General features: G+C 41.5%; 1 protein-coding gene across 2 annotated transcripts in view; it reads right to left on the bottom strand.

Moving 5' to 3' along the window:
• Nucleotides 1–23158, bottom strand: part of LOC138973664 (glucose-6-phosphate exchanger SLC37A2-like) — a 60561-nt gene extending 37403 nt beyond the window's left edge. Inside the window, exons 1-3 of one of the 2 annotated variants that reach the window (XM_070346395.1) lie at nucleotides 23056–23158; nucleotides 855–936; nucleotides 110–200 (exon numbers count right to left, since the gene is read on the bottom strand). In XM_070346395.1, coding sequence (XP_070202496.1) covers nucleotides 110–200; nucleotides 855–936; nucleotides 23056–23138 — 256 coding nt within the window. In that variant the 5' untranslated portion in view covers nucleotides 23139–23158. Of the gene's footprint in view, nucleotides 1–109; nucleotides 201–854; nucleotides 937–3911; nucleotides 5988–23055 lie in introns of those variants that run through there. The other variant, XM_070346394.1, reaches the window with a different exon arrangement.
• Between the last annotated feature and the right edge of the window lie 287 nt (nucleotides 23159–23445).

Here is a 23445-nt window from a genome sequence, read left to right as displayed (position 1 = left end):
GAGAGAGAGAGAGAGAGAGAGAGAGAGAGAGAGAGAGAGAGAGAGAGACAAACGGCCAGATAGAAAGACAAACAGCCAGATAGAAAGATGGACAGACAGAGATAATTACCAAATGGCGACCAGTCGCACCACGTGGTGTCATTGGGTAAGATTGTAGAGGAGGCACTGTTCAGACTGCTGCAGTTCTTGTGCAGGGAATTCTGTGCAACAAAAATCACAAAAATAATTTTACTTTTACAACTGAATATCAGACATTGTAATGCAAAAATCAAAGAAAACAATTGAAAGACAATTTGGTATGGAAGGGCTGGTTCCTGGGTTCCCTTTACCCGGCAAATGTAACTTCTTTCTCAAGGAGAAACCCAAAATACCCCAATTCAAATGCTAAATTTTAACAGCGTCTGGGGACCTTACCCCTCCCTCGCCTGCCCAGCCCATGACAGCTCTGCCTCATTTTGAAAGCCCATACCTCCCATAATATATACTAGAACCAGCCCTGTGTGGGGTAGCGTGGATAACCGATTCGCTCATTTCACAGGTTGACAGGCATGTTTCAGAAAGGGTGACACAATAAAGCATAGCGCAGATTTGACTTGTTACCTGATTTTAACCTGGAAGGACTATTATAACACAGTTGGGATATCAGACACTACACTGTGAACAGTGTGCACTTGAAACACGCAACACAGAAAATATTGAATATGATATATGCACATCAAGGAAACCACACACACACACACACACACACACACACACACACACACACACACACACACACACACACACACACACACACACACACACACACACACACACACACACAAACACACACATGAGTATCTCCGAGTTCTGACCTTGATAACGCTGAGCGGCTTTCTGGACAGATGGTAGGACACGTAGGTCAAGAATGTGAGGATCAGAACGCTTGTCTGGTAACTGAAACAACACAGTCAGTCAATTAAACAATGAATAAATGAATGAATGAACTAACGAACGCACGCACGCACGCACGAACGGACGGACGCACGCACGCACGCACGGACGGACGGACGCACGCAAGCACGGACGGACGAACGGACGGACGAACGGACGTTCGGACGCACGAACGAACGAACAAACAAACGAATCAATCAATTAAACAATGAATGAACGAACGAACTAATGAATAAACGCATGAATCCAGCAATCGAGCAATCAATCCCCCCCACCTGAAAAGAATAAATTAAAACAAGTCGCGTAAGGCGAAATTACTACAGTTAGTGAAGCTGTGGAACTCACAGAATGAAACTGAACGCACTGCATTTTTTCACAATGACCGTAGTCTGCCGCTTGTGCAAAACGGAGTGAAACTGACGAGCCTGTTCAGCGCGGTAGTGGTTTCGCTGTGCTGCATAGCACGCTTTTCTGTACCTCTCTTCGTTTTACCTTTCTGAGCGTGTTTTTAATCCAAACATATCATATCTATATCTTTTTGCAATCAGGAACCTACAAGGAATAAGATGAAATTGTTTTTAAAGCGATTTCGGAAATTTAATTTTGATAATAATTTTTATATTTTTAATTTTCAGAGCTTGTTTTTAATCCAAATATAACATATTTATATGTTTTTGGAATCAGGAAATGATGTAGAACAAGATGAACGTAAATTTGGATCGTTTTAAATTAAAAAAAAATTATTACAATTTTCAGATTTTTAATGACCAAAGTCATTAATTAATTTTTAAGCCACCAAGCTGAAATGCAATACCGAAGTCCGGCCTTCGTCGAAGATTTCTTGGCCAAAATTTCAATCAATTTGATTGAAAAATGAAGGTGTGACAGTGACGCCTCAACTTTTACAAAAAGCCGGATATGACGTGATCAAAGGTATTCATCGAAAAAAAGAAAAAACACGTCCGGGGATATCATACCCAGGAACTCTCATGTCAAATTTCATAAAGATCGGTCCAGTAGTTTGGTCTGAATCGCTCTACACACACACACGCACAGACACACACACACACACACACATACACCACGACCCTCGTCTCGATTCCCCCTCTATGTTAAAACATTTAGTCAAAACTTGACTAAATGTAAAATAGGGTAGGAAGGTAGGCAAGCACTTTTTTTTAAACTTTTTTTTCTAATGTGTACAAATTAAACCTACTTGACAGGGAAATAAGTGTGCGACTCGGGCGCTTTCGCTTTCATTGCGTTTTCTGCACTCGTTTTCTTGTTTTTGTGTGGTTTTTTTTTTTGACAAATGTAATAAAAAGCTATAGGATTGTCCCCTAAAAATAGGGTAGATCGGGTTACCGTAACCACATCTATTTTGTTTTTAGGCCTAATCTCAATTACACGTAGTTGATTCAACAAAACACCCCGTGCAAAGCAGACATAAAAAAACGTACAATTGTCATAATTCATGCCCATTAAAATCGATAAACAGCGATCACGGAACAAGGCAACTACTGTCTGCGTGGGTATTCACTTTCTTAAAGATAGGAAAAAAGAGTAGATCCACCATGAATAATGTATCAAAGTCTAATTGGATTATGCACCTGTTACAGGAAAAATGAATGTGTATAAAATATAAAATGGTATTGTCAGCGGTCCCTTCTGTTTTATGGTACAGGAGTTTTTTATATTTAGTCAAGTTTTGACTAAATATTTTAACATCGAGGGGGAATCGAAACGAGGGTCGTGGTGTATGTGCGTGTGTGCGTGTGTGCGTGTGTGTGTGTAGAGCGATTCAGACTAAACTACTGGACCGATCTTTATGAAATTTGACATGAGAGTTCCTGGGTATGAAATCCCCATACGTTTTTTTCATTTTTTTGATAAATGTCTGATGACGTCATATCCGGCTTTTCGTGAAAGTTGAGGCGGCACTGTCACGCCCTCATTTTTCAACCAAATTGGTTGAAATTTTGGTCAAGTAATCTTCGACGAAGCCCGGGGTTCGGTATTGCATTTCAGCTTGGTGGCTTAAAAATTAATTAATGACTTTGGTCATTAAAAATCTGAAAATTGTAAAAAAAAATAACAATTTATAAAACGATCCAAATTTACGTTTATCTTATTCTCCATCATTTGCTGATTCCAAAAACATATAAATATGTTATATTCGGATTAAAAACAAGCTCTGAAAATTAAATATATAAAAATTATTATCAAAATTAAATTGTCCAAATCAATTTAAAAACACTTTCATCTTATTCCTTGTCGGTTCCTGATTCCAAAAACATATAGATATGATATGTTTGGATTAAAAACACGCTCAGAAAGTTAAAACAAAGAGAGGTACAGAAAAGCGTGCTATCCTTCTTAGCGCAACTACTACCCCGCTCTTCTTGTCAATTTCACTGCCTTTGCCATGAGCGGTGGACTGACGATGCTACGAGTATACGGTCTTGCTGAAAAATGGCATTGCGTTCACTTTCATTCTGTGAGTTCGACAGCTACTTGACTAAATATTGTATTTTCGCCTTACGCGACTTGTTCCTTCATGTTCTCTATCTCTGCCATTTCTTTTGCACAAGCAATGAAGACAGTTCTTTGCGAAAACTTAAACTTCTGTGCGTGTGTGTGCGTGCGCTTGCATGTGTGTATGCGTGTGTGTGTGTGTGTATGCGTGCGTGTGTGTGCGCGCGTGCGCGTTTGTGGGTGTTCGTGCGCTTGCATGTGTGTGTATGAGTGTATGTGTGCGGGGGGGGGGATGCTTGCGTGTTTGAGTGCAAGCGTGTGTGTGTGAGAGTGCATGAACCTGTGTCCACATGCACAGATATAGGAACAGAGCAACGGACAGACACACAAAAAGACTGACAGGCGGAATGAAATCCTATTCACACTCTCAAAACTGGAGAGAAAAAAGCTAAACGAAATTCCCAATGGATTACAATACGTAGACATAAAAAATAAGCTCTTACCATATCAATCTTTGAGTTTTTCTGTCGACAGTCTGTTTCTTATCCTTCTCAGAATCCTGTGTGCTTTCTGAACTGTTCGTGTTTTTGTCTTTTTCTCCTGTTTCTGCGCTGCTTTTTGCACAACTTTCATACTTTTTAGTTTGATCACTGGCAGTAACTTTGCAACTTGTATTCGCATCTGTTTTGTCTAATTTCTCGTATGGTACACCTGTTCTCTTGTCTGTTCCGCGCGCTTTGTGCTTTCCCCCAGACCCGTTGTCTGTTTCGCTGGTCTCACTGTCTGTTTCTCGCGAGTCCATATCTGTTTCGCCAGAGCCTGCGCCGTGCCCTTGCACGTATCCCTTGTCTGTTCCATTGGAGTTCCTGTCTGTTTCTCCTAATTCCATGTCAATTTCGCCTGCACTCCCATGAACCTTCTCGGTCACTGTGGCTGTTTCAGTGGATCTACTGTCCGTTTCTCCTAATTCTTTGCCTGTTTCGCCTATGCTTGTCTGTACTTTGGCAGACCCGTTGTCTCTTTCAGCAGATCTTCCATCTGCCCCTCCTATTTCTTCGTCCGTTTCGACTGAACTCAAGCGTACTTGGCTAAACCTGTTGTCTTTTTCATTGGGTGTCACGTCTGCTTCTCCGAAACCCTTGTCTGTTTCAGACCCTGCGGTCTTCCCTGAATCATGTATGTGGTTGTCAATCGTAAGTCCTCCTTGTTGTGGTTCCTTTTCACCCTCCCCCCTTTTCCTTGATTCCTGGTGTGTTGCTTGCGGGTGCTTGACAGTTTCTCTCGATCTCCTGTCTGTTTGATCTCTCTCGTCACTTTCCCTCGTTGTTTTATCAGCTCTACCGTAGCGTGCATCAGTTATCTCTCTGTCTTTTTTGCTTGCTGTTCTATCTCTGTCGTCAACACTCTCGCCTGTTTTGCTCGTTCTACTGTCATTTTCATCTTCATTCTCACCCTTCTGCATGTACTCCTTTTTGAATGATGCGTTGTCAACTCCGTCGATCGACTGAAGCTTCGCAGCGTCTGTTTCACGGGACACACAGTCTGTTTCACCCGTTCTACTGTCAGTTTCATCTTCCTTCTGCATGTCCTCCTTGGTGAAAGATGCGTTGTCTACTCCGTCGATCGACTGAAGCTTCGCAGCGTCTGTTTCACGGTACATAGAGTCTGTTTCACTGTCGCTGTGAAGCTGGACCTCGCTCCCTTCAAAGGCCTTGTTGTCTATTCCAGCTCTCGCTTGAGACTGTGTCCCATTGGTTTCATCTTCAGATCTTGTGTGTTTCACACCAGTTTCTGATCCCATTTCATCATCTGTGTACGTTTTCATCTCGTCTGTTTTGCTGGGTATGTCGACGGCTTGTCTAGAGCACTTGTCTGTTTCTTTCAATTCTATGTCCGTTTCACGTAAACTCACAGACCCGTTCTTATTGACACCGGGTCGCTTATCTGTTTCTCTCGAATTCATGTCTGTTTCTCAGGATCTCTTCTTTGGGTGTTTTTTCCCCCCTTTTAGTTCTATGTCTGTTTTGCATCAACTCTTGTGTCCTTTCCCAGACTCGTTGTCTGTTTATTCGATCGCTATGTCTGTTTCACGATATCACTTGTCTGTTTCTCTTGAATCCATGTTTTCCTCTGAAATCCACGTCTGTTTCACGGAAACGCTTGTCTATTTCTCTTACATCCATGTCAGTCTAGTTTACTGAATCTCATGTTTGTCTCTCCTAAATCAATGTCTGTTTCATCTCGTCTGTGATGATGGGTGTGCCGACTGGTTTCAGCTCCCACATGCATCAGTATAGCTCACCATTGATAGAACTGAGTTTAATCCCTTCTCTTCTTGGGGAATACTAAAATAAACATCTGTGACATCACTGCAACAAAACCTGACCGCCAGGCCACCCTCACTTAGACACTAACTGCAAGTCATCCAAAATAAAGCGATTAAAAAGACATGTGTCTATCTCACGCACGCATTGTTATAATGGGCACATGGGGCAGGATCAATACAAAGAGTGGTCCTCGACCAGGCTAACATCATAATAATGAAAGGGCGCTGCCGCTGGTTCTGTGCGACGCTTCTATTTCTCGAGATAGGTGTGACCACATGACGTCATTTCAGCTGTCGTCATCCCAGATCTTTTCGTATTCCAATCAGTGTCATTTCCCAGTTCTGTGTTCTGCGGTCGTTTTGACTGACTTGACAAGTTGAGAAAAGCAATGACATTTTATTTTTGTGAAGCAACGGACTGTGAAAAGAACAGAAAGCGTGCAGAAGTATGTTTGGATCCTGCAATACTTTCAAGAACAACGATTTCTCCCTTGGGAGAAAATAAAGATGTCTGCTTTTCGTCTGCTTTGAAGGGAGGGGGATTTTACAGCGCACACAGCAAAATGCAAGTCGTATTGGAGAAGAATGTTGCTATTCTTCTTTTTCCAAAGTACTGTAGATTTGTTCATGGTCATATTTACCAGCTGTGCATTGTTATATTACGGTAAAAACACGTTTGAACGCAAATTCGCTAAGACATTTGAATCGTTTGCTCCAGAACTGCAACGTCGACATGCCAAAACCTCGCATTCTTTATCGTAAAAAGTACATTTTCAGGGGCGTAATTGCCTATATTGGACATGAATTGGTTTATACGATTCGAGTATTTACGCCCTCACGGCTTTTGATGTATGCGTGTTTGGGTGGTATTGAGCCATCTGCACTTATGGTAGAATGACCAAGATGCCATTGTGGTGACACGGGGGTGGGAGATGGATACCGTCTCCGGGTCTGCACATAAAGTCCCGGCCCGGATTCGAACCAGCGACCTTTCGATCACAAGTCCAGTGCTCTACCACCTGAGCTACCCGGGCCCCCGTTTTGAGACAAACCAGATAGCAGTTAGCCTTCACTGAACGTGAATTTCGTTGCATTACTGGTGTGGTTACTTCCCTCCACCCAGCTGTGTCACTGGTGATATTGTAATGACTGCGACTGACCTTTTTCCTAAATCATCATTTTCGGGTTTGTTTTCACTACAAATCCAGGGAAACGCTTACTGGTACGGTGCCACAAATAAGGTGCAGTGTATATTTACGACTACATTATGTATATTTACGACTACATTATTTCCCCCCAGTCACAATATACGCCAGTGTCTCATTTCGCCGATTATTTACACAGCTGCTGCTGGCCGCTTCCAACAATTTCTAAAAGATCATTTCCCAATTTCACTAACAATACATACAGAAACACACTCTATAGGGGAAGGGCTCCTAATATGGACCACTTTTTATTTCATGCAAATAACTAGTTTGTTTTCTTGCGAAGAAGTTTCATTTTGTGTTTGGTAGTCTTTCTTTCTTAGGTTAACCGTGAGGCCTAATCAGAGTGAAATCGCTTTGATAGATATTCAGCCAAAATTAAATACAGAAAAAATCACAAATGGTCCATATTAGGAGCCTGGGCGCCTAATATGGACCAGTGAAGCGGCCTTCACGAATCACTGTAAAAAGCCCCCTATACTTCAAAATAACATGATACAACTTAGTGTACAAGTCAGACTAATTAAAATATGCTTTAGATTTATCTGTTTCGGGATGATGAGAGCATTATTTGAAGCACACAGGGAAACTAAAGAAGCTTATCAAAAACAGAGTGAAAATAAGTGAAATTATCAACTTCCACGAGAAGAAGACTTTTTGTTATATTTTTTTTAAATCTCGAGGGCTAGTTATAGGTTATTTCCAGCAAGCCTTTTACTGAATTAATGAAAATAGCTTTAGCTTTTATTTTCTTCGATTTGTTGAAGGTGGTCCATATTAGGGGACTCGCACATACTTTGAAATTTTGCTATTATTTTTTGTTTGCAGTAAAAACTCGGGGTCAACACTGCTAAAATGTAACAAATACGGTCTTAGCTGTCATATGTAGCAGTTTTTGTGTGATAAAAGCTTTGGCTGTGAACAAAAACGAGTCCGTTTTAGGCGGCAAATTTAGACTGAACGCTGCCAAAAGTGAAACAAGAAGGGCAAAGCCCATACGACTCACATGCTTGACCTTGACATGACCTTGACCTTCAGGGTCAAGGTCAAATAACTAAACCTAGCAATGACATCATACACTAAGAACTGCTTTACACATTTTTCCTACCAAAATACATGTGACCTTGACCCAAGGTCAAGGTCATCCAAGGTCATGCAACACAAAGCTGTTAATTCAAGACATAGGAAGTACAATGGTGCTAATTGGCTCTTTCTACCATGAGATATGGTCACTTTTAGTGGTTCACTACCTTATTTTGGTCACATTTCATAAGGGTCAAAGTGACCTTGACCATGATCATATGTGACCAAATGTGTCTCATGATGAAAGCATAACATGTGCCCCACATAATTTTTAAGTTTGAAACAGTTATCTTCCATAGTTCAGGGTCAAGGTCACTTCAAAATATGTATTCAATCCAACTTTGAAGAGCTCCTGTGACCTTGACCTTGAAGCAAGGTAAACCAAACTGGTATCAAAAGATGGGGCTTACTTTGCCCTATATATCATATATAGGTGAGGTATTCAATCTCAAAAACTTCAGAGAAAATGGGGAAAATGTGAAAAATAGCTGTTTTTTAGACAACATTTATGGCCCCTGCGACCTTGACCTTGAAGCAAGGTCAAGATGCTATGTATGTTTTTTGGGGCCTTGTCATCATACACCATCTTGCCAAATTTGGTACTGATAGACTGAATAGTGTCCAAGAAATATCCAACGTTAAAGTTTTCCGGCCGGCCGGCCGGACGGACGGACGACTCGGGTGAGTACATAGACTCACTTTTGCTTCGCATGTGAGTCAAGAAACAGAAAAAGCCTAACCGTTTGAGATTTGTGTTTTTGCAACTGTTTTGACATGTGCAAGTTATCCAGAGAGGGTAAATACAGCGAATAAAACTTTTTTGAGCGCTCTAGCGCCGTTAGTTTGTCAGAACAGGAGGTGGTCCATATTAGGAGCCCTTCCCCTAATGTTTTCGTCAAGAGCTGCACTCAAGCACTCACAACAAAGCTGTACATATTTTTGACAATAACTGGGCTTGTTACTGCTCTACTTTCTGACAATAACACGGCTTGTTTCTGCTTTACTATCTGACAGTAAAAAGAGTAGTTACTGCTGTACTTTTTGACAATAACAAGGCTTGTTTCTGCTTACCTTTCTGACAGTACAAGGCGTTGTTACTGCTGCACTGTCTGACAATAACTAGGCTTGTTACTGCTCTACTTTGAGACAATAGCTAGCTTGTTACTGCTGCACTGTCTGACAATAACTAGGCTTGTTACTGGACAATAGCTAGCCTTATTACTGCTGTCCTGTCTGACAATAACTAGGCTTGTTACTGCTCTACTTTGGGACAATAGCTAGGCTTGTTACTGCTGCACTGTCTGACAATAACTAGGCTTGTTGCTGCTCTACTTTGGGACAATAGCTAGGCTTGTTACTGCTCTACTTTGGGACAATAACTAGGCTTGTTACTGCTGCACTGTCTGACAATAACTAGGCTTGTTACTGCTGCACTGTCTGACAATAACTAGGCTTGTTACTGCTCTACTTTGGGACAATAACTAGGCTTGTTACTGCTCTACTTTGGGACAATAACTAGGCTTGGTACTGCTGCACTGAAAATAACTAGGCTTGTTACTGCTCTACTGTCTGACAATAACTAGGCTTGTTACTGCTCTACTTTGGGACAATAACTAGGCTTGTTACTGCTGCACTGTCTGACAATAACTAGGCTTGTTACTACTCTGGAACAATAACTAGGCTTGTTACTGCTCTACTTTGGGACAATAGCTAGGCTTGTTACTGCTGCACTGTATGACAATAACTAGGCTTGTTACTGCTGTACTGTCTGACAATAGTTCGCGGAATTACTCCTCTGCACTAATACTCTTGCGAGTCAAACATCGATCTTCAAATATGAAACCCTTTTTTCCCGTTTAGCTCGATGAATCGCGCACACAATAAGTATTCACAGAAACCACTGACCACAAAACCACCGTTGCTTGCCGCTGCCACACAAATGGAATACTAACCGGGTCTACTACTGGATCATAATGCAGCAGCGTAGCAAAATAATTGTGCATTTGTGACCCTCCACCACGGAATGAGTCGCATGTCACCTTTGCATGATTTTCACATTTTTACATTTTCCTAAAGAGTTTTTTATGCTCTATCCAGTGGTGAAAACCGTTGTACAAAAGAGCGAAAACTGTTTGAGTTATAAGCCTGTGACTAAGGTGACCCTCACACTGCTACCAGACACTCCCCGGACTTATATTACGCCTAGCGCAGAACCGCGCGAGGTGACATGCGACTCATTTCGTGGTGGAGGGTCACATTTTGTTATACAAGCACCAAATTTGGCACAAATGTACATTAATATGTTGCGAATATTTTCAGATATTGGGCCACTTGAAATTCTCTCTATATGTCCGCCATATTGGATTTCAAAATGGCCGCCACTTGAAAGCTACGTTTGCTATTATCTCTGGACATGCAGCTATTGACTTGATTCTGGTATCCAAATGTATGTTTTTAGGGGCAAGGAATCCAATGGTACCAATTGCCACTTGGTATTGTCAAGTATTTGCCGCCATATTGGATTTCAAAATGGCTGCTTTACTTTACATGGCTGCCTTATGATCTACATTTGACATTGACTGCAACAGCACTGTACATCCTGCAACACTGTGCCTACAAGCACTACTGTCTGGGAGAAACCAGGGATGCAGAGGACCTTCCCGAGTTTGAAGACTGGTGTTGCCAGAGAGGAGAAGACATCCCCTAGTTTCACTACTGGGCAACCGTGCTGGAACTAGAACTGTTGGTTCAAGTGTATGTGCGTTCTCTCAGGCAGGGATCGTTAATTATGTACCTCGATGCTCTGACAGAGCACTGGATCACACCCACTATGCTGGGTGGATACCAGTGCACCTGAAGGACATGGCCGAACTCACCACCAAACACCCAGATGTATCCAGGAAATGCAGGGAAAGCCACTTCACCGTTCAGAAAACACAGAGAGTGTTCTCTTCAATCCCGATTGACCAGGCACATGAGCAGAATAATGACTGCATCAAAGGAGACGGTGGAGCAGTTGGGCTCACTGACAACCCTAGTGCCCTACGTCGCTGGATAGTTGCGGGACCAGAAGTTGCCAGGGTGATCGAAGAATTCCAGGATGGGAACCAACACTGGAGACGGCAAACAGCAGACACACGTCATCATGATCAGACGCCAAGCGTACAGGCCTCATTTGTGAAAGATGTTTGCTCTCTCGTTAGTGTCATAGAGGAGATGGGCGACCCATTCGAGGAGGAGAGTCAGGATGTAGTCAAACTGGACACAAAGGAGATAGCAGGTCCTGCTGCCGTGGAGACCGTGATGGATGCCAAGAGGATTGGCCAAGAGCAGTTCGAGGCTTTCACCAGAGAGTGTCTGTTGGACAGAACAAAGGCAGTGGACGACCCCATTCCTCGTAACAAGCTGAAGGTGTTCAGCATTTCCACTCCAAGAAGCCAGAGCAAAGGTCAGTAACAGCTCGCCTCCGTCAGGAATGACCGTGAACTCTTCGCACACATGTTCATTGACTGCCAGACGAGGGATGGCAACATTGAGGAGTTCTTTCGTCACGAGAATCAGGCATGTCCTCCTGCATTGTCTGATGGTCGAAGCCTCTGCACTGGTACCAAGAGTGATCTCCTCCCATGCTTGGAAGAAGTCTCCGACGCAAAGACAGAGACTCCTGTCAAAACCTGTTTTGTGCTTGATGGAGCAGCCATCGTCCAGATGCTGAAGCCGGCTGCATCAAAGACCTCTGAAGAGTATGCACAACAGATCGTCATCCCATATATGTCCACGAAGCCGCAAACAGTGTCACGCCTGGCTCTGGTCTGGAATACTTATCTTGCTGATTCACTGAAAGGTAGTACACGTGCAAAGCGGGGACAAGGCGTGCGGACACGTGTGGTGGCTGCCGCAGCCATACCAGGAAACTGGTAGAACTTCCTACGAGTGGACAGCAACAAGACCGAGCTGTTCAGGTTCCTCTCAGCAGCTCTCATTGAATGGTTCGACCAGGAGGACAAGCAACTCATCATTACTGATGGAGAGGCAGTGCTCAGCAAGCCACTACTGCCAGATCTGACCTCACTCGCCCCATGTAACCATGAAGAAGCTGACAGTCTGATATTGCTGCATGCATCTCACGCAGCCCAGCATGGACACCATGCAATACTCATCCGGACTATAGACACCGATGATGTGGTGCTGGCAGTGTCTCTGGTACAGGAGTTGCAACCAGAAGACAAACTGTGGCTGGCATTCGGAACAGGCCAGCGTTTCCGATACCTTGCAGCACACTAAATAGCAGCTGGACTGGGACGAGAGAAGGCTCGTGCACTGCCAATGTTCCACGCTCTAACTGGATGCGACACTGTGTCTAGTTTTGCTAGACGTGGTAAGAAGACTGCGTGTGCAGTCTGGACGGTACTGCCAGAACTCACTGAGGCGCTGCTGCTGCTGTCCTCTGCACCGTGTGACATACCAGACGATGCAATGCGCATGATCGAGAAGTTCGTGATCCTGTTGTATGATCGAACCAGCAAATGCACAGACATTGACAAGGCCAGGAGGAAAATCTTCGCAAGGAAGAGTATCAAGGTGGACATGTGTGGGGTCAGATACTGCTGCCAGCACCAGAGCTCCCTCCACCAACCAACTGGGGTTGGTCAAGGACTGGAGAAGGACAGTGCACACCTTACTGGACCAGGCTACCTGAAGCAGCTCACAGCTGCATTTGGCTGGTTTCTTGCAAGTGCAAGAAAGGGTGCGCGAGGCGCTGCAAGTGCAAAAAGGCTGCCCTTCAGTGCACAGCCCTCTGTGTGTGAAGGGGACTGCACATGACGATGAGTCAACAACATACATGTACTTGTGGCAATGCTGAACTTGTTAACATCACACTGTTTATGTACACGTATCTTCAGTACCGGTACATACCTAGCCTCAAATACCAGACCATTGTAGAATGTCAGTAGACACCTAGCCTCAGATACTAGACCATGTAGCATGTCAGTATAACCTAAGACATTTACAGAACTAAGACATTCTTTTCAAAGTATTGTGTTGAATCCAATATTTGCCTAGCTAATTTCCAAATACAATTATATAACAGACTGTGATAGATAATATTAAGTTGAAATTGGTACCATTGGATTCCTTGCCCCCCAAAACATACATTTAGTCACCAGAATAATAATAATAATAATAATGGAAACTTATAGAGCGCTTACCTAGAAGCTCTAAGCGCTTTACAATGACATTGCTATACACATGTACAAAACCAAAATACAGCATTAATACACAAAAAGAACAGGAGTACAAAAGCAAATTCATCGTTTAAATCCATGCAGTCGCAAACAAACACACGCGTGCGCACGCACATACGCGTGCGCATACACACACACATGCTATGACCACACACATTCACAGATACACACAGACACACAAACACACGTTCACACACACACACACACACACACACACACACACACACACACACGCATACAGACAGGCGCACACACATACATACAACACATACACATGCACTCACACATGAATACTAATATACCTACACAATCTGCATACATGGCGTACACACAAAAAAGCCGCAGATATAATCACAAAACCAAGCTCGTGCTTATGCACATCCATTTATCTGACTAGATAAACCGATTTGTAGTTTGCACAAGGAAAAGAGAAAAAAGTAGCAGCACACGATTTCCAGATCACTGGCTGCTGCAGGGGTCACCAGACAGTTTGGGAGTTACTGGTTAGTCTAGAAAATGCTGTGTGAACAGGTGCGTTTTCAGATTTGATCTAAAAGAAGAATAGGATGGACTATGTCTGACAGAATAAGGAAGGGAGTTCCATGTTTTAACAGCAGCAAATGAAAATGCGCGTTGTCCATGTACTTTTCTTTTTTTTGTTGGAATTCGGAACATTCGAGTGTCAGCGGCAGAGCGCAGCGATCTGGAAGGGACGTACAGGTTTACGAGTTCAGACAGATATAAAGGTGCAGAACCAGTGATGATTTTAAAACAGAGACACGAGCTTTTGTACTTAATTCTTTGATTGACCGGAAGCCAGTGCAGATATTTCAAAAGGGGAGTACAAGGTTGCTTCTTGGAGGATTTACAAATTAATCTTGCAGCTGAATGTTGAACCCTTTGCAGTGGTTGGATGATAGTCTGGGGGCTACCGATTAGTACTGAATTACAAAAGTCTATTCTAGATAGCACACACGAAGAAATTAGTGTTTTGGTGGTCTCTTCAGTCAGACAAGAGCGGACTGAACTAATCCTTTTCAACTCAATGTATGCGGCCTGGCAGGTTTTGGTGACATGCTGTTTCATAGTCAGATCGCGGTCAATAATGACTCCAAGATCGCGGACTTTATCTGCAAAATCAATGCTAACAGCACCGAGTGTTACTGCTTTTGGAAGAGAGTGAGTTTTTTTGGATTTTGAGAAACACATCGCCTCGGTCTTATCGTCATTCAGTTTAAGTTTATTTTCTGACATCCATGTTTTAACAGTTGAAGTACAGATGTCTAGAGAGTGAAGGAGGTTAGGAATGTTTTCAGGTGATTCTGATTTGTATAGTTGTGTGTCGTCTGCGAACATTTCATGCTCGACGGAATGAGTCGAGATTACATTGGACAGAGGAGTTGTATAGAGAATAAAAAGGACAGGACCCAGCACAGAGCCTTGTGGGACGCCAAACTCAAGGGGAACTGTGGCTGACTGGTGGTCACCAACAAGAACAAACTGCTTTCTCTCAGTTAGATAAGACCGAAACCACTGAAGTGCGGTATTGCGAATGCCAAAATCAAGTCATTAGCTCCATTATGTCCAGAGATAATAGCAAATGTAGATTTCAAGTGGCGGCCATTTTGAAATCCAATATGGCGGACATATAGAGAGAATTTCAAGTGGCCCAATATCTGAAAATGTTTGCAACATATTAATGTACATCTGTGCCAAATTTGGTGCTTGTATAACAAAATGCACAATTCTTTTGTGTATGTGGGCTAAGCCGCCCCACTATCAGTCCTTTTCAATTTCAGCGACAAATTAGGTTCCGAGTCACAGCTGGGAAAACAACACGTATTACTTTCGTTTAGAACTCCTGGTAATGGTATTGGTGGCGGTTTGTTTGCTTGCTTAACGCCCAGCCGACCACGAAGAGCCATATCAGGGCGGTGCTGCTTTGGCATATAACGTGCGCCACACACAAGACAGAAGTCGCAGCACAGGCTTCATGTCTCACCATGTCACATTATTCTGACACCGGACCAACCAGTCCTAGCACTAACCCCATAATGCCAGACGCCAGGGGAGCAGCCACTAGATTGCCAATCTTAAAGTCTTAGGTATGACCCGGCCGGGGTTCGAACCCACGACCTCCCGATCACGGGGCGGACGCCTTACCACTAGGCCAACCGTGCCGGTAATATCAATCAGCACAGATCTGTCCAGCCTTTAACATGCCGTCATGCGATAAGAGCATCCTTCCCCTTGCACACATACCAAATATCAAAAGCCTGGCTGATTCTTAGGCCAACAACAAAAAATAGTCTGTGTACGGTATCCCGACCGAGCCTATTTTTTCGCGCGACCCTAGACTTTTTTTTGCATTTTGGGAGTTATGCTGTTATCCTGTGTGAAATCCTGGTCATTAAGATCCGAGGTGATGTACATGACTGCATACACATGAAGGTGTGTACCTTTACAGTCATCAACGCATTTTACATTACATTGCAAACTCACAAACTCCTGGCAAACTTGTAGCACACAATAAACGGCTTTTTGAACTTAAATAAGGATTTAATTTGTTCTGAAAAATTACAGATTTGCTTTTTTCAGGCAATTGAATTGAACTATGACTTGTTTCATCTCCAGCCGGTGTTCCATGGAGGAAGTAAGCAATACATTACATGTTCTGTGATTTTCAAATATTGTTTCCTTGTTGGTAAAGAAGTTGTTGATAATGCTACACCATGACAAGTGTCCAATAATATTTGACAATACACTATGAAGGATCACTCAGCAAGTCCTTCACTTATGCATAACATTGATGAAGTTGTGGAAAAGGAACAAAAACACTTTTTCACAGTTTGTAGTTTACAGACCTTTGTAAGCAGTGACTGATATATTTTGTGTGCAAAAAAACACTGTAATAAGAGCAAACCTTTTTCCTTTTTAAATTATTGCTGATCTACTTGTAGATACAGAATAAATTCTCTTTTTCGAATATCAAAACAAGTAAAAGACGGTTAACATACATATATTTGAGCTGTGTTGTTGTTTGTTTGATTCTTCTCATACATTGAGGTGTGTGCATGTTTCTATGACAGTGCTCTCCACACACATGCACACACACACACACACACACACACACACACACACACACACACACACACACACACACACACACACACACACAGAGTGTGTACCAACTACAGAGCGACATTTCAATGATGACTACTAAGCAAATAAGACAGTACAAAAGATCATCATCACAAGAGTATTTGGCTGGCGGCCGGAATACAATTTGAACAAAGCAACAGCATGAAAAGGTCACTCCATGGGACAGGACCCAGACCACATAATATTAACTTCCCTATTTAAACTATGATTCACTGCAGCAGAGTTGAGAGTACAGTCAGTGGAACCCCCCCTTCTAAGACACCCCCCCTCCCCCCCATGGTAAAGACTCCCTCCCTTCTAAGACTGTTTTCTCAGACTTTTTGTTCATACCCTCTTTAATTTTACACCCATTTTAAGACTACCTCCTTTTTACATCAAGTTTTGACTAAATGTTTTAACATAGAGGGGGAATCGAGACGAGGGTCGTGGTGTATGTGTGTGTACATGTGTGCGTGTGTAGAGCGATTCAGACTAAACTACTGGACCGATCTTTATGAAATTTTACATGAGAGTTCCTGGGAATGATATTCCCGGACGTTTTTTTCATTTTTTCGATAAATGTCTTTGATGACGTCATATCCGGCTTTTTGTAAAAGTTGAGGCGGCACTTGTCACACCCTCATTTTTCAATCAAATTGATTGAAATTTTGGCTAAGCAATCTTCGACGAAGGCCGGACTTCGGTATTGCATTTCAGCTTGGTGGCTTAAAAATTAATTAATGATTTTGGTCATTAAAAATCTCAAAATTGTAAAATAATTTTTTTTTTATAAAACGATCCAAATATACGTTCATCTTATTCTTCATCATTTCCTGATTCCAAAAACATATAAATATATTTGGATTAAAAACAAGCTCTGAAAATTAAAAATATCAAAATTATGATCAAATTAAATTTTCGAAATCAATTTAAAAACACTTCCATCTTATTCCCTGTCGGTTCCTGATTCCAAAAACATATAAATATGATATGTTTGGATTAAAAAGACGCTCAGAAAGTTAAAACGAAGAGAGGTACAGAAAAGCGTGCTATCCTTCTCAGCGCAACTACTACCCCGCTCTTCTTGTCAATTTCACTGCCTTTGCCACGAGCGGTGGACTGACGATGCTACGAGTATACGGTCTTGCTGAAAAATTGCAGTGCGTTCAGTTTCATTCTGTGAGTTCGACAGCTTGACTAAATGTTGCATTTTCGCCTTACGCGACTTGTTTACATTTAGTCAAGTTTTGACTAAATGTTTTAACATAGAGGGGGAATCGAGACGAGGATCGTGGTGTATGTGTGTGTGTGTGTAGAGCGATTCAGACTAAACTATGACAGTGTGTGGACCGATCTTTATGAAATTTGACATGAGAGTTCCTGGGAATGATATCCCCCGACGTTTTTATATTTAGTCAAGTTTTGACTAAATATTTTAACATCGAGGGGGAATCGAAACGAGGGTCGTGGTGTATGTGTGTGTGTGTGTCTGTCTGTGTGTGTAGAGCGATTCAGACTAAACTACTGGACCGATCTTTATGAAATTTTACATGAGAGTTCCTGGGTATGAAATCCCCGAACGTTTTTTTCATTTTTTTGATAAATGTCTTTGATGACGTCATATCCGGCTTTTCGTGAAAGTTGAGGCGGCACTGTCACGCCCTTATTTTTCAACCAAATTGGTTCAAATTTTGGTCAAGTAATCTTCGACGAAGCCCGGACTTCGGTATTGCATTTCAGCTTGGTGGCTTAAAAATTAATTAATGACTTTGGTCATTAAAAATCGGAAAATTGTAAAAAAAAATAAAAATTTATAAAACGATCCAAATTTACGTTTATCTTATTCTCCATCATTTGGTGATTCCAAAAACATATAAATATGTTATATTTGGATTAAAAACAAGCTCTGAAAATTGAATATATAAAAATTATTATCAAAATTAAATTGTCCAAATCAATTTAAAAACACTTTCATCTTATTCCTTGTCGGTTCCTGATTCCAAAAACATATAGATATGATATGTTTGGATTAAAAACACGCTCAGAAAGTTAAAACAAAGAGAGGTACAGAAAAGCGTGCTATCCTTCTTAGCGCAACTACTACCCCGCTCTTCTTGTCAATTTCACTGCCTTTGCCATGAGCGGTGGCCTGACGATGCTACGAGTAAAATGGCATTGCGTTCAGTTTCATTCTGTGAGTTCGACAGCTACTTGACTAAATATTGTATTTTCGCTTTACGCGACTTGTTTTTTTATATTTAGTCAAGTTTTGACTAAATATTTTAACATCGAGGGGGAATCGAAACGAGGGTCGTGGTGTATGTGCGTGTGTCTGTCTGTCTGTCTGTGTGTGTGTGTAGAGCGATTCAGACTAAACTACTGGACCGATCTTTATGAAATTTGACATGAGAGTTCCTGGGTATGAAATCCCCGAACGTTTTTTTCATTTTTTTGATAAATGTCTTTGATGACGTCATATCCGGCTTTTCGTGAAAGTTGAGGCGGCACTGTCACGCCCTCATTTTTCAACCAAATTGGTTGAAATTTTGGTCAAGTACTCTTCGACGAAGCCCGGGGTTCGGTATTGCATTTCAGCTTGGTGGCTTAAAAATTAATTAATGACTTTGGTCATTAAAAATCTGAAAATTGTAAAAAAAAAAAAATAATTATAAAACGATCCAAATTTACGTTTATCTTATTTTCCATCATTTGCTGATTCCAAAAACATATAAATATGTTATATTCGGATTAAAAACAAGCTCTGAAAATTAAATATATAAAAATTATTATCAAAATTTTTTTTTCGAAATCAATTTAAAAACACTTTCATCTTATTCCTTGTCGGTTCCTGATTCCAAAAATATATAGATATGATATGTTTGGATTAAAAACACGCTCAGAAAGTTAAAACGAAGAGAGGTACAGAAAAGCGTGCTATCCTTCTCAGCGCAACGAATACCCCGCTCTTCTTGTCAATTCCACGTGCACTGCCTTCGCCACGGGCGGTGGAGTGACGATGCTACGAGTTTTCGGTCTTGCTGCGTTGCGTTGCGTTCAGTTTCATTCTGTGAGTTCGACAGCTACTTGACTAAATATTGTATTTTCGCCTTACGCGACTTGTTTAAATTTTTTTTTACCTTTGATGACGACATATCCGGCTTTTTGTAAAAGTTGAGGCGGCACTGTCACACCCTCATTTTTCAATCAAATTGATTGAAATTTTGGCCAAGCAATCTTCGACGAAGGCCGGACTTTGGTATTGCATTTCAGCTTGGTGGCTTAAAAACTAATGAATTGGTCATTAAAAATCGGAAACTTGTAATTAAAATTATTTTTTTTATTAAACGATCCAAAAACAATTTCATCTTATTCTTCATCATTTTCTGATTCCAAAAACATATACATCTATATCTATATACGGCTTGTGTGTGTGTGTCTGTCTGTCTGTCACTTCGCGATGCACGGCCAAAGTTCTCGATGGATCTGCTTCAAATTTGGTGGGCATATTCAGGTAGACCCCGGACACAATCTGGTCGATGAAAATGTTCAACACGTGCTCTAAGCGCGGCGAATCGATTTTGGTTTTTCTGTAGATCCATTTCCAGTAACTCTTCCTTATCTTCTCCAGTGTTTTGCGCGTTTATCTCCCTTCCTTCGTGTGGCGTCAATCACGTCAACATGTGCTCTAACCCGGCGAACCGCCACGCTGCATACTCCGTCTCGCGATCATCCCGGCGAAGCCGGTGCGAACCGCCACGCTGCATACTCCGTCTCGCGATCCACCCGACGAAGCGGGTAATCATCTAGTATGTTATATTTGGATTACAAACAAGCTCTGAAAATTAAAAATATGAAAATTATAATTAAAATTAATTTTTCCGAAATCGATTTAAAACCAATTTCATCTTATTCCTTGTCGGTCCCTGATTCCAAAAACATATAGATATTGTTGTTATTTCGCCTTACGCGACTTGTTTAATTTTTGTTTTTAACATCTGTAAATGTAGCCCCATTTTCAGACTCCTTCCTGTTTAAGAGAGGACTTGGAGAGGACAGCACGTTTCGCCCTGCAGTGTGTGTGTGTGTGTCAGAAAGAGAGAGAGAGAAAGAGAGAGAGAGAGAGAGAGAGAGAGAGAGAGAGAGAGAGAGAGAGAGAGAGAGAGAGAGAGAGAGAGAGAGAGAGAGAGTGAGAGAGAGAGAGAGAGAGAGAGAGAGAGAGAGAGAGAGAGAGAGATGGATGGAAGGATAGTTTAATTGCATAACCAGTGGTTTGGTTTTTACAATATAAAATAAAATACTAATACATATATATAAAAATAAAAAGGCATGGGAATTGAAAAAAGTAAAAAAGGCTGAAAAAGTTGAAGTAATACAGCAAAGCGCCTAGCCTTACTAGGGGGGTCCGGGGGCATGCTCCCCCAGAATTTTGTATCTCCAAAGAACCCAAATGGTGCAATTTGGTGTCATCTGAGCTCCAAGTTTGCCATTAAATTCAGCTTTTAGAACCAAAGAGTCTCCCCCATTTATTTTTTCGGCGGAACGAAAAAAAATTTCGGCAGAAATTTGCCTTTCGGCAAACAATTCCCATGCCTGATAAATTATTTTTAAAAATATCTCGCAATCAAAACAAAAGCCTATACACAATATTACTTTTGACAAAAAAAAAAGAAGATAAGATAGATAGATAGAGAGAGAGAGATAGAGAGAGAGAGAGAGAGAGAGAGAGAGAGAGAGAGAGAGAGAGAGAGCCAGATAGAAAGACAAACAGCCAGATAGAAAGATGGACAGACAGAGATAATTACCAAAAAAGAAGATAAGATAGATAGAGAGAGAGAGAGATAGAGAGAGAGAGAGAGAAAGAGAGAGAGAGAGAGAGAGAGAGAGAGAGAGAGAGAGAGAGAGAGAGAGAGGGAGGGAGGGAGAGAGAGAGAGAGTGAGAGACGAGACAAAACACATCTTGGAGGGTGTAACATAAGCAAGAATACATTTTTTTAAATTGAGCTCTTGCTTTAGATAGAGAGACAGAGAGAGCCGAGAGGGACGAGGGAGAGATTGGGTCGGGTTCGAATCCGGGCTGGGATGTCCATAGGCCAAATTTATGTGCTGACCCAGGGACATACAGTATCCATGCCACACGACACCCCTTGTCACCGCTTTGACATGCCTCAGTGATTCTGCCAAAAGTACAGGTGGCTGATTACACCTGATAGACGCGACTCTTATATTGTTGCTGCATAATAGCTAATGACGCAAGCAGGAAGCGACCGAATTTCCTATCAATGGACCGATACAAAAAGGATAAAATGCCGACAAAATATGTTATTCTCTTGAAAGGAACAGATTCATTTCTTCCATGACCAAAACATGTGAATACTTGTGACCAAGATACAAGGTCAATGCTGCATCAAATGCTCATCAACAGACTCGTTAAAGATAATCCAGACTACTAATCAACCAGGTAACAGTTATTATCATTATCAGAAAAAACTAGCCTCAAACAGCATTCCTACCGATACAAACCACAGGCTCTTGGATTCATTTTCATAGGATCATTATTTACTTAACTAATAAGCCTCTACATCATATCAGGCAAGGGAATAAAATGTAATACTGAATCATAAATTATCTCTTTTCGGGAGATATGTGTATGACCTTTCTACAAGTGCATACTGTACATGTATGTATGTGGGTACATCTATGATAGCCTTGATTCAGTGGTACAATTTTGTGAAGGCTCAGTATCAGTAGAGTAATTATGTAAGACATGTGACAAATTCCATTTGGGTTAAGAAAGAAAAATATGCCTGATGACTATCATTGTCATCTACCCGGTCGCTGAAATTTCAGATTGATACTATGAGTTTAAAGAATATCACTGAAGTGTGTGTGTGTGTCCGTTGTCTGTGTGAGCATGTGAATGAGTGAGTGAGTGTATGTGTGTTTATGTGTGTGTGTGTGTGTTTGCGTGTCTGCATGCGTGTGTGTGTGTCTCCACACATACATTTCAGTTGATTGAATGATACATTATATGTAGGTATAGTCAATATTAAAATTTGCGCATGAATCCATGCATGTTCCTCATCCTGTAAGAAACTGAATATAAAAACAAGAAAGGTAATTTGTTGGAACGTTTGTTATTGACAAAACAATACGTTACAATCACATATAATAATAATACAATCAGTTACAATAACTGTAAGAAACTGTTATGAAAGTGCTTCTCTCTCCCACAAAAGATCATGTGGGACGCCTACGGAATTCTATACTTCAGTACTTACTTTGTGAGTCAGCCTCACAAGGCAAACTTGTCTGCAGTCAACCTCATCAACCCGGATTGATGAAATAATTCGAGAAAAAGAAGACAGGAAACGAAATGGAAGAATACACGATTACAGTCTCAAACTAATCTTGACATAAATACTGTTTAACAGACAAGATCGCCACCTAAAAATAAAGATCAATCTGCAGTGCCTTTACAAAAAGCAAATACTGCTAATAACAAGCTGACCAAAGATTTCTAACTGACAAGTTTCTAAGTTTGCATTGGTGATATGATTGGCGCTTAAATATCCCATCAAAACACCGTAGAATCTGCAATCCACATGACAGAAGCGATGAAAACATGCAGTCTATTTTATGAACATACCTGACCAGTCGGCGGTTCGTGCCAAAGACAGTTGAACTGCTTCGAACATTTGGCAAAACTCGCACCCCCAGTGGGATCGACATTTTGATGCAGACGATGTTTATGTCATGTGATGTCGAGACAGAGGCGAATGGGTCAAAGGTCTTTATCAAAATGAGAATTCAAAAATATATGTCTCTGCGAATGAATATTTACGGTTCAACCTGCAATATCCGCAGTTAGCAATCTATCAATTTGTATGTGAGTATTTCTTATTATTTTTAGACCGGAACTATTTCTGCGATCCTGCCCTAAAAATAGTACTATATACTGCGTACTAATGGACACGAGAAAGAGTCCCAAAATAAAACGACAGCAACTCCAAATAAAATATTGTTTTACGTCGTTTAG

Source organism: Littorina saxatilis, linkage group LG8 (assembly GCF_037325665.1).
Source record: "Littorina saxatilis isolate snail1 linkage group LG8, US_GU_Lsax_2.0, whole genome shotgun sequence".
NCBI lineage: Eukaryota > Metazoa > Mollusca > Gastropoda > Littorinimorpha > Littorinidae > Littorina > Littorina saxatilis.
This window is presented reverse-complemented; position numbering and strand designations above follow the sequence as displayed.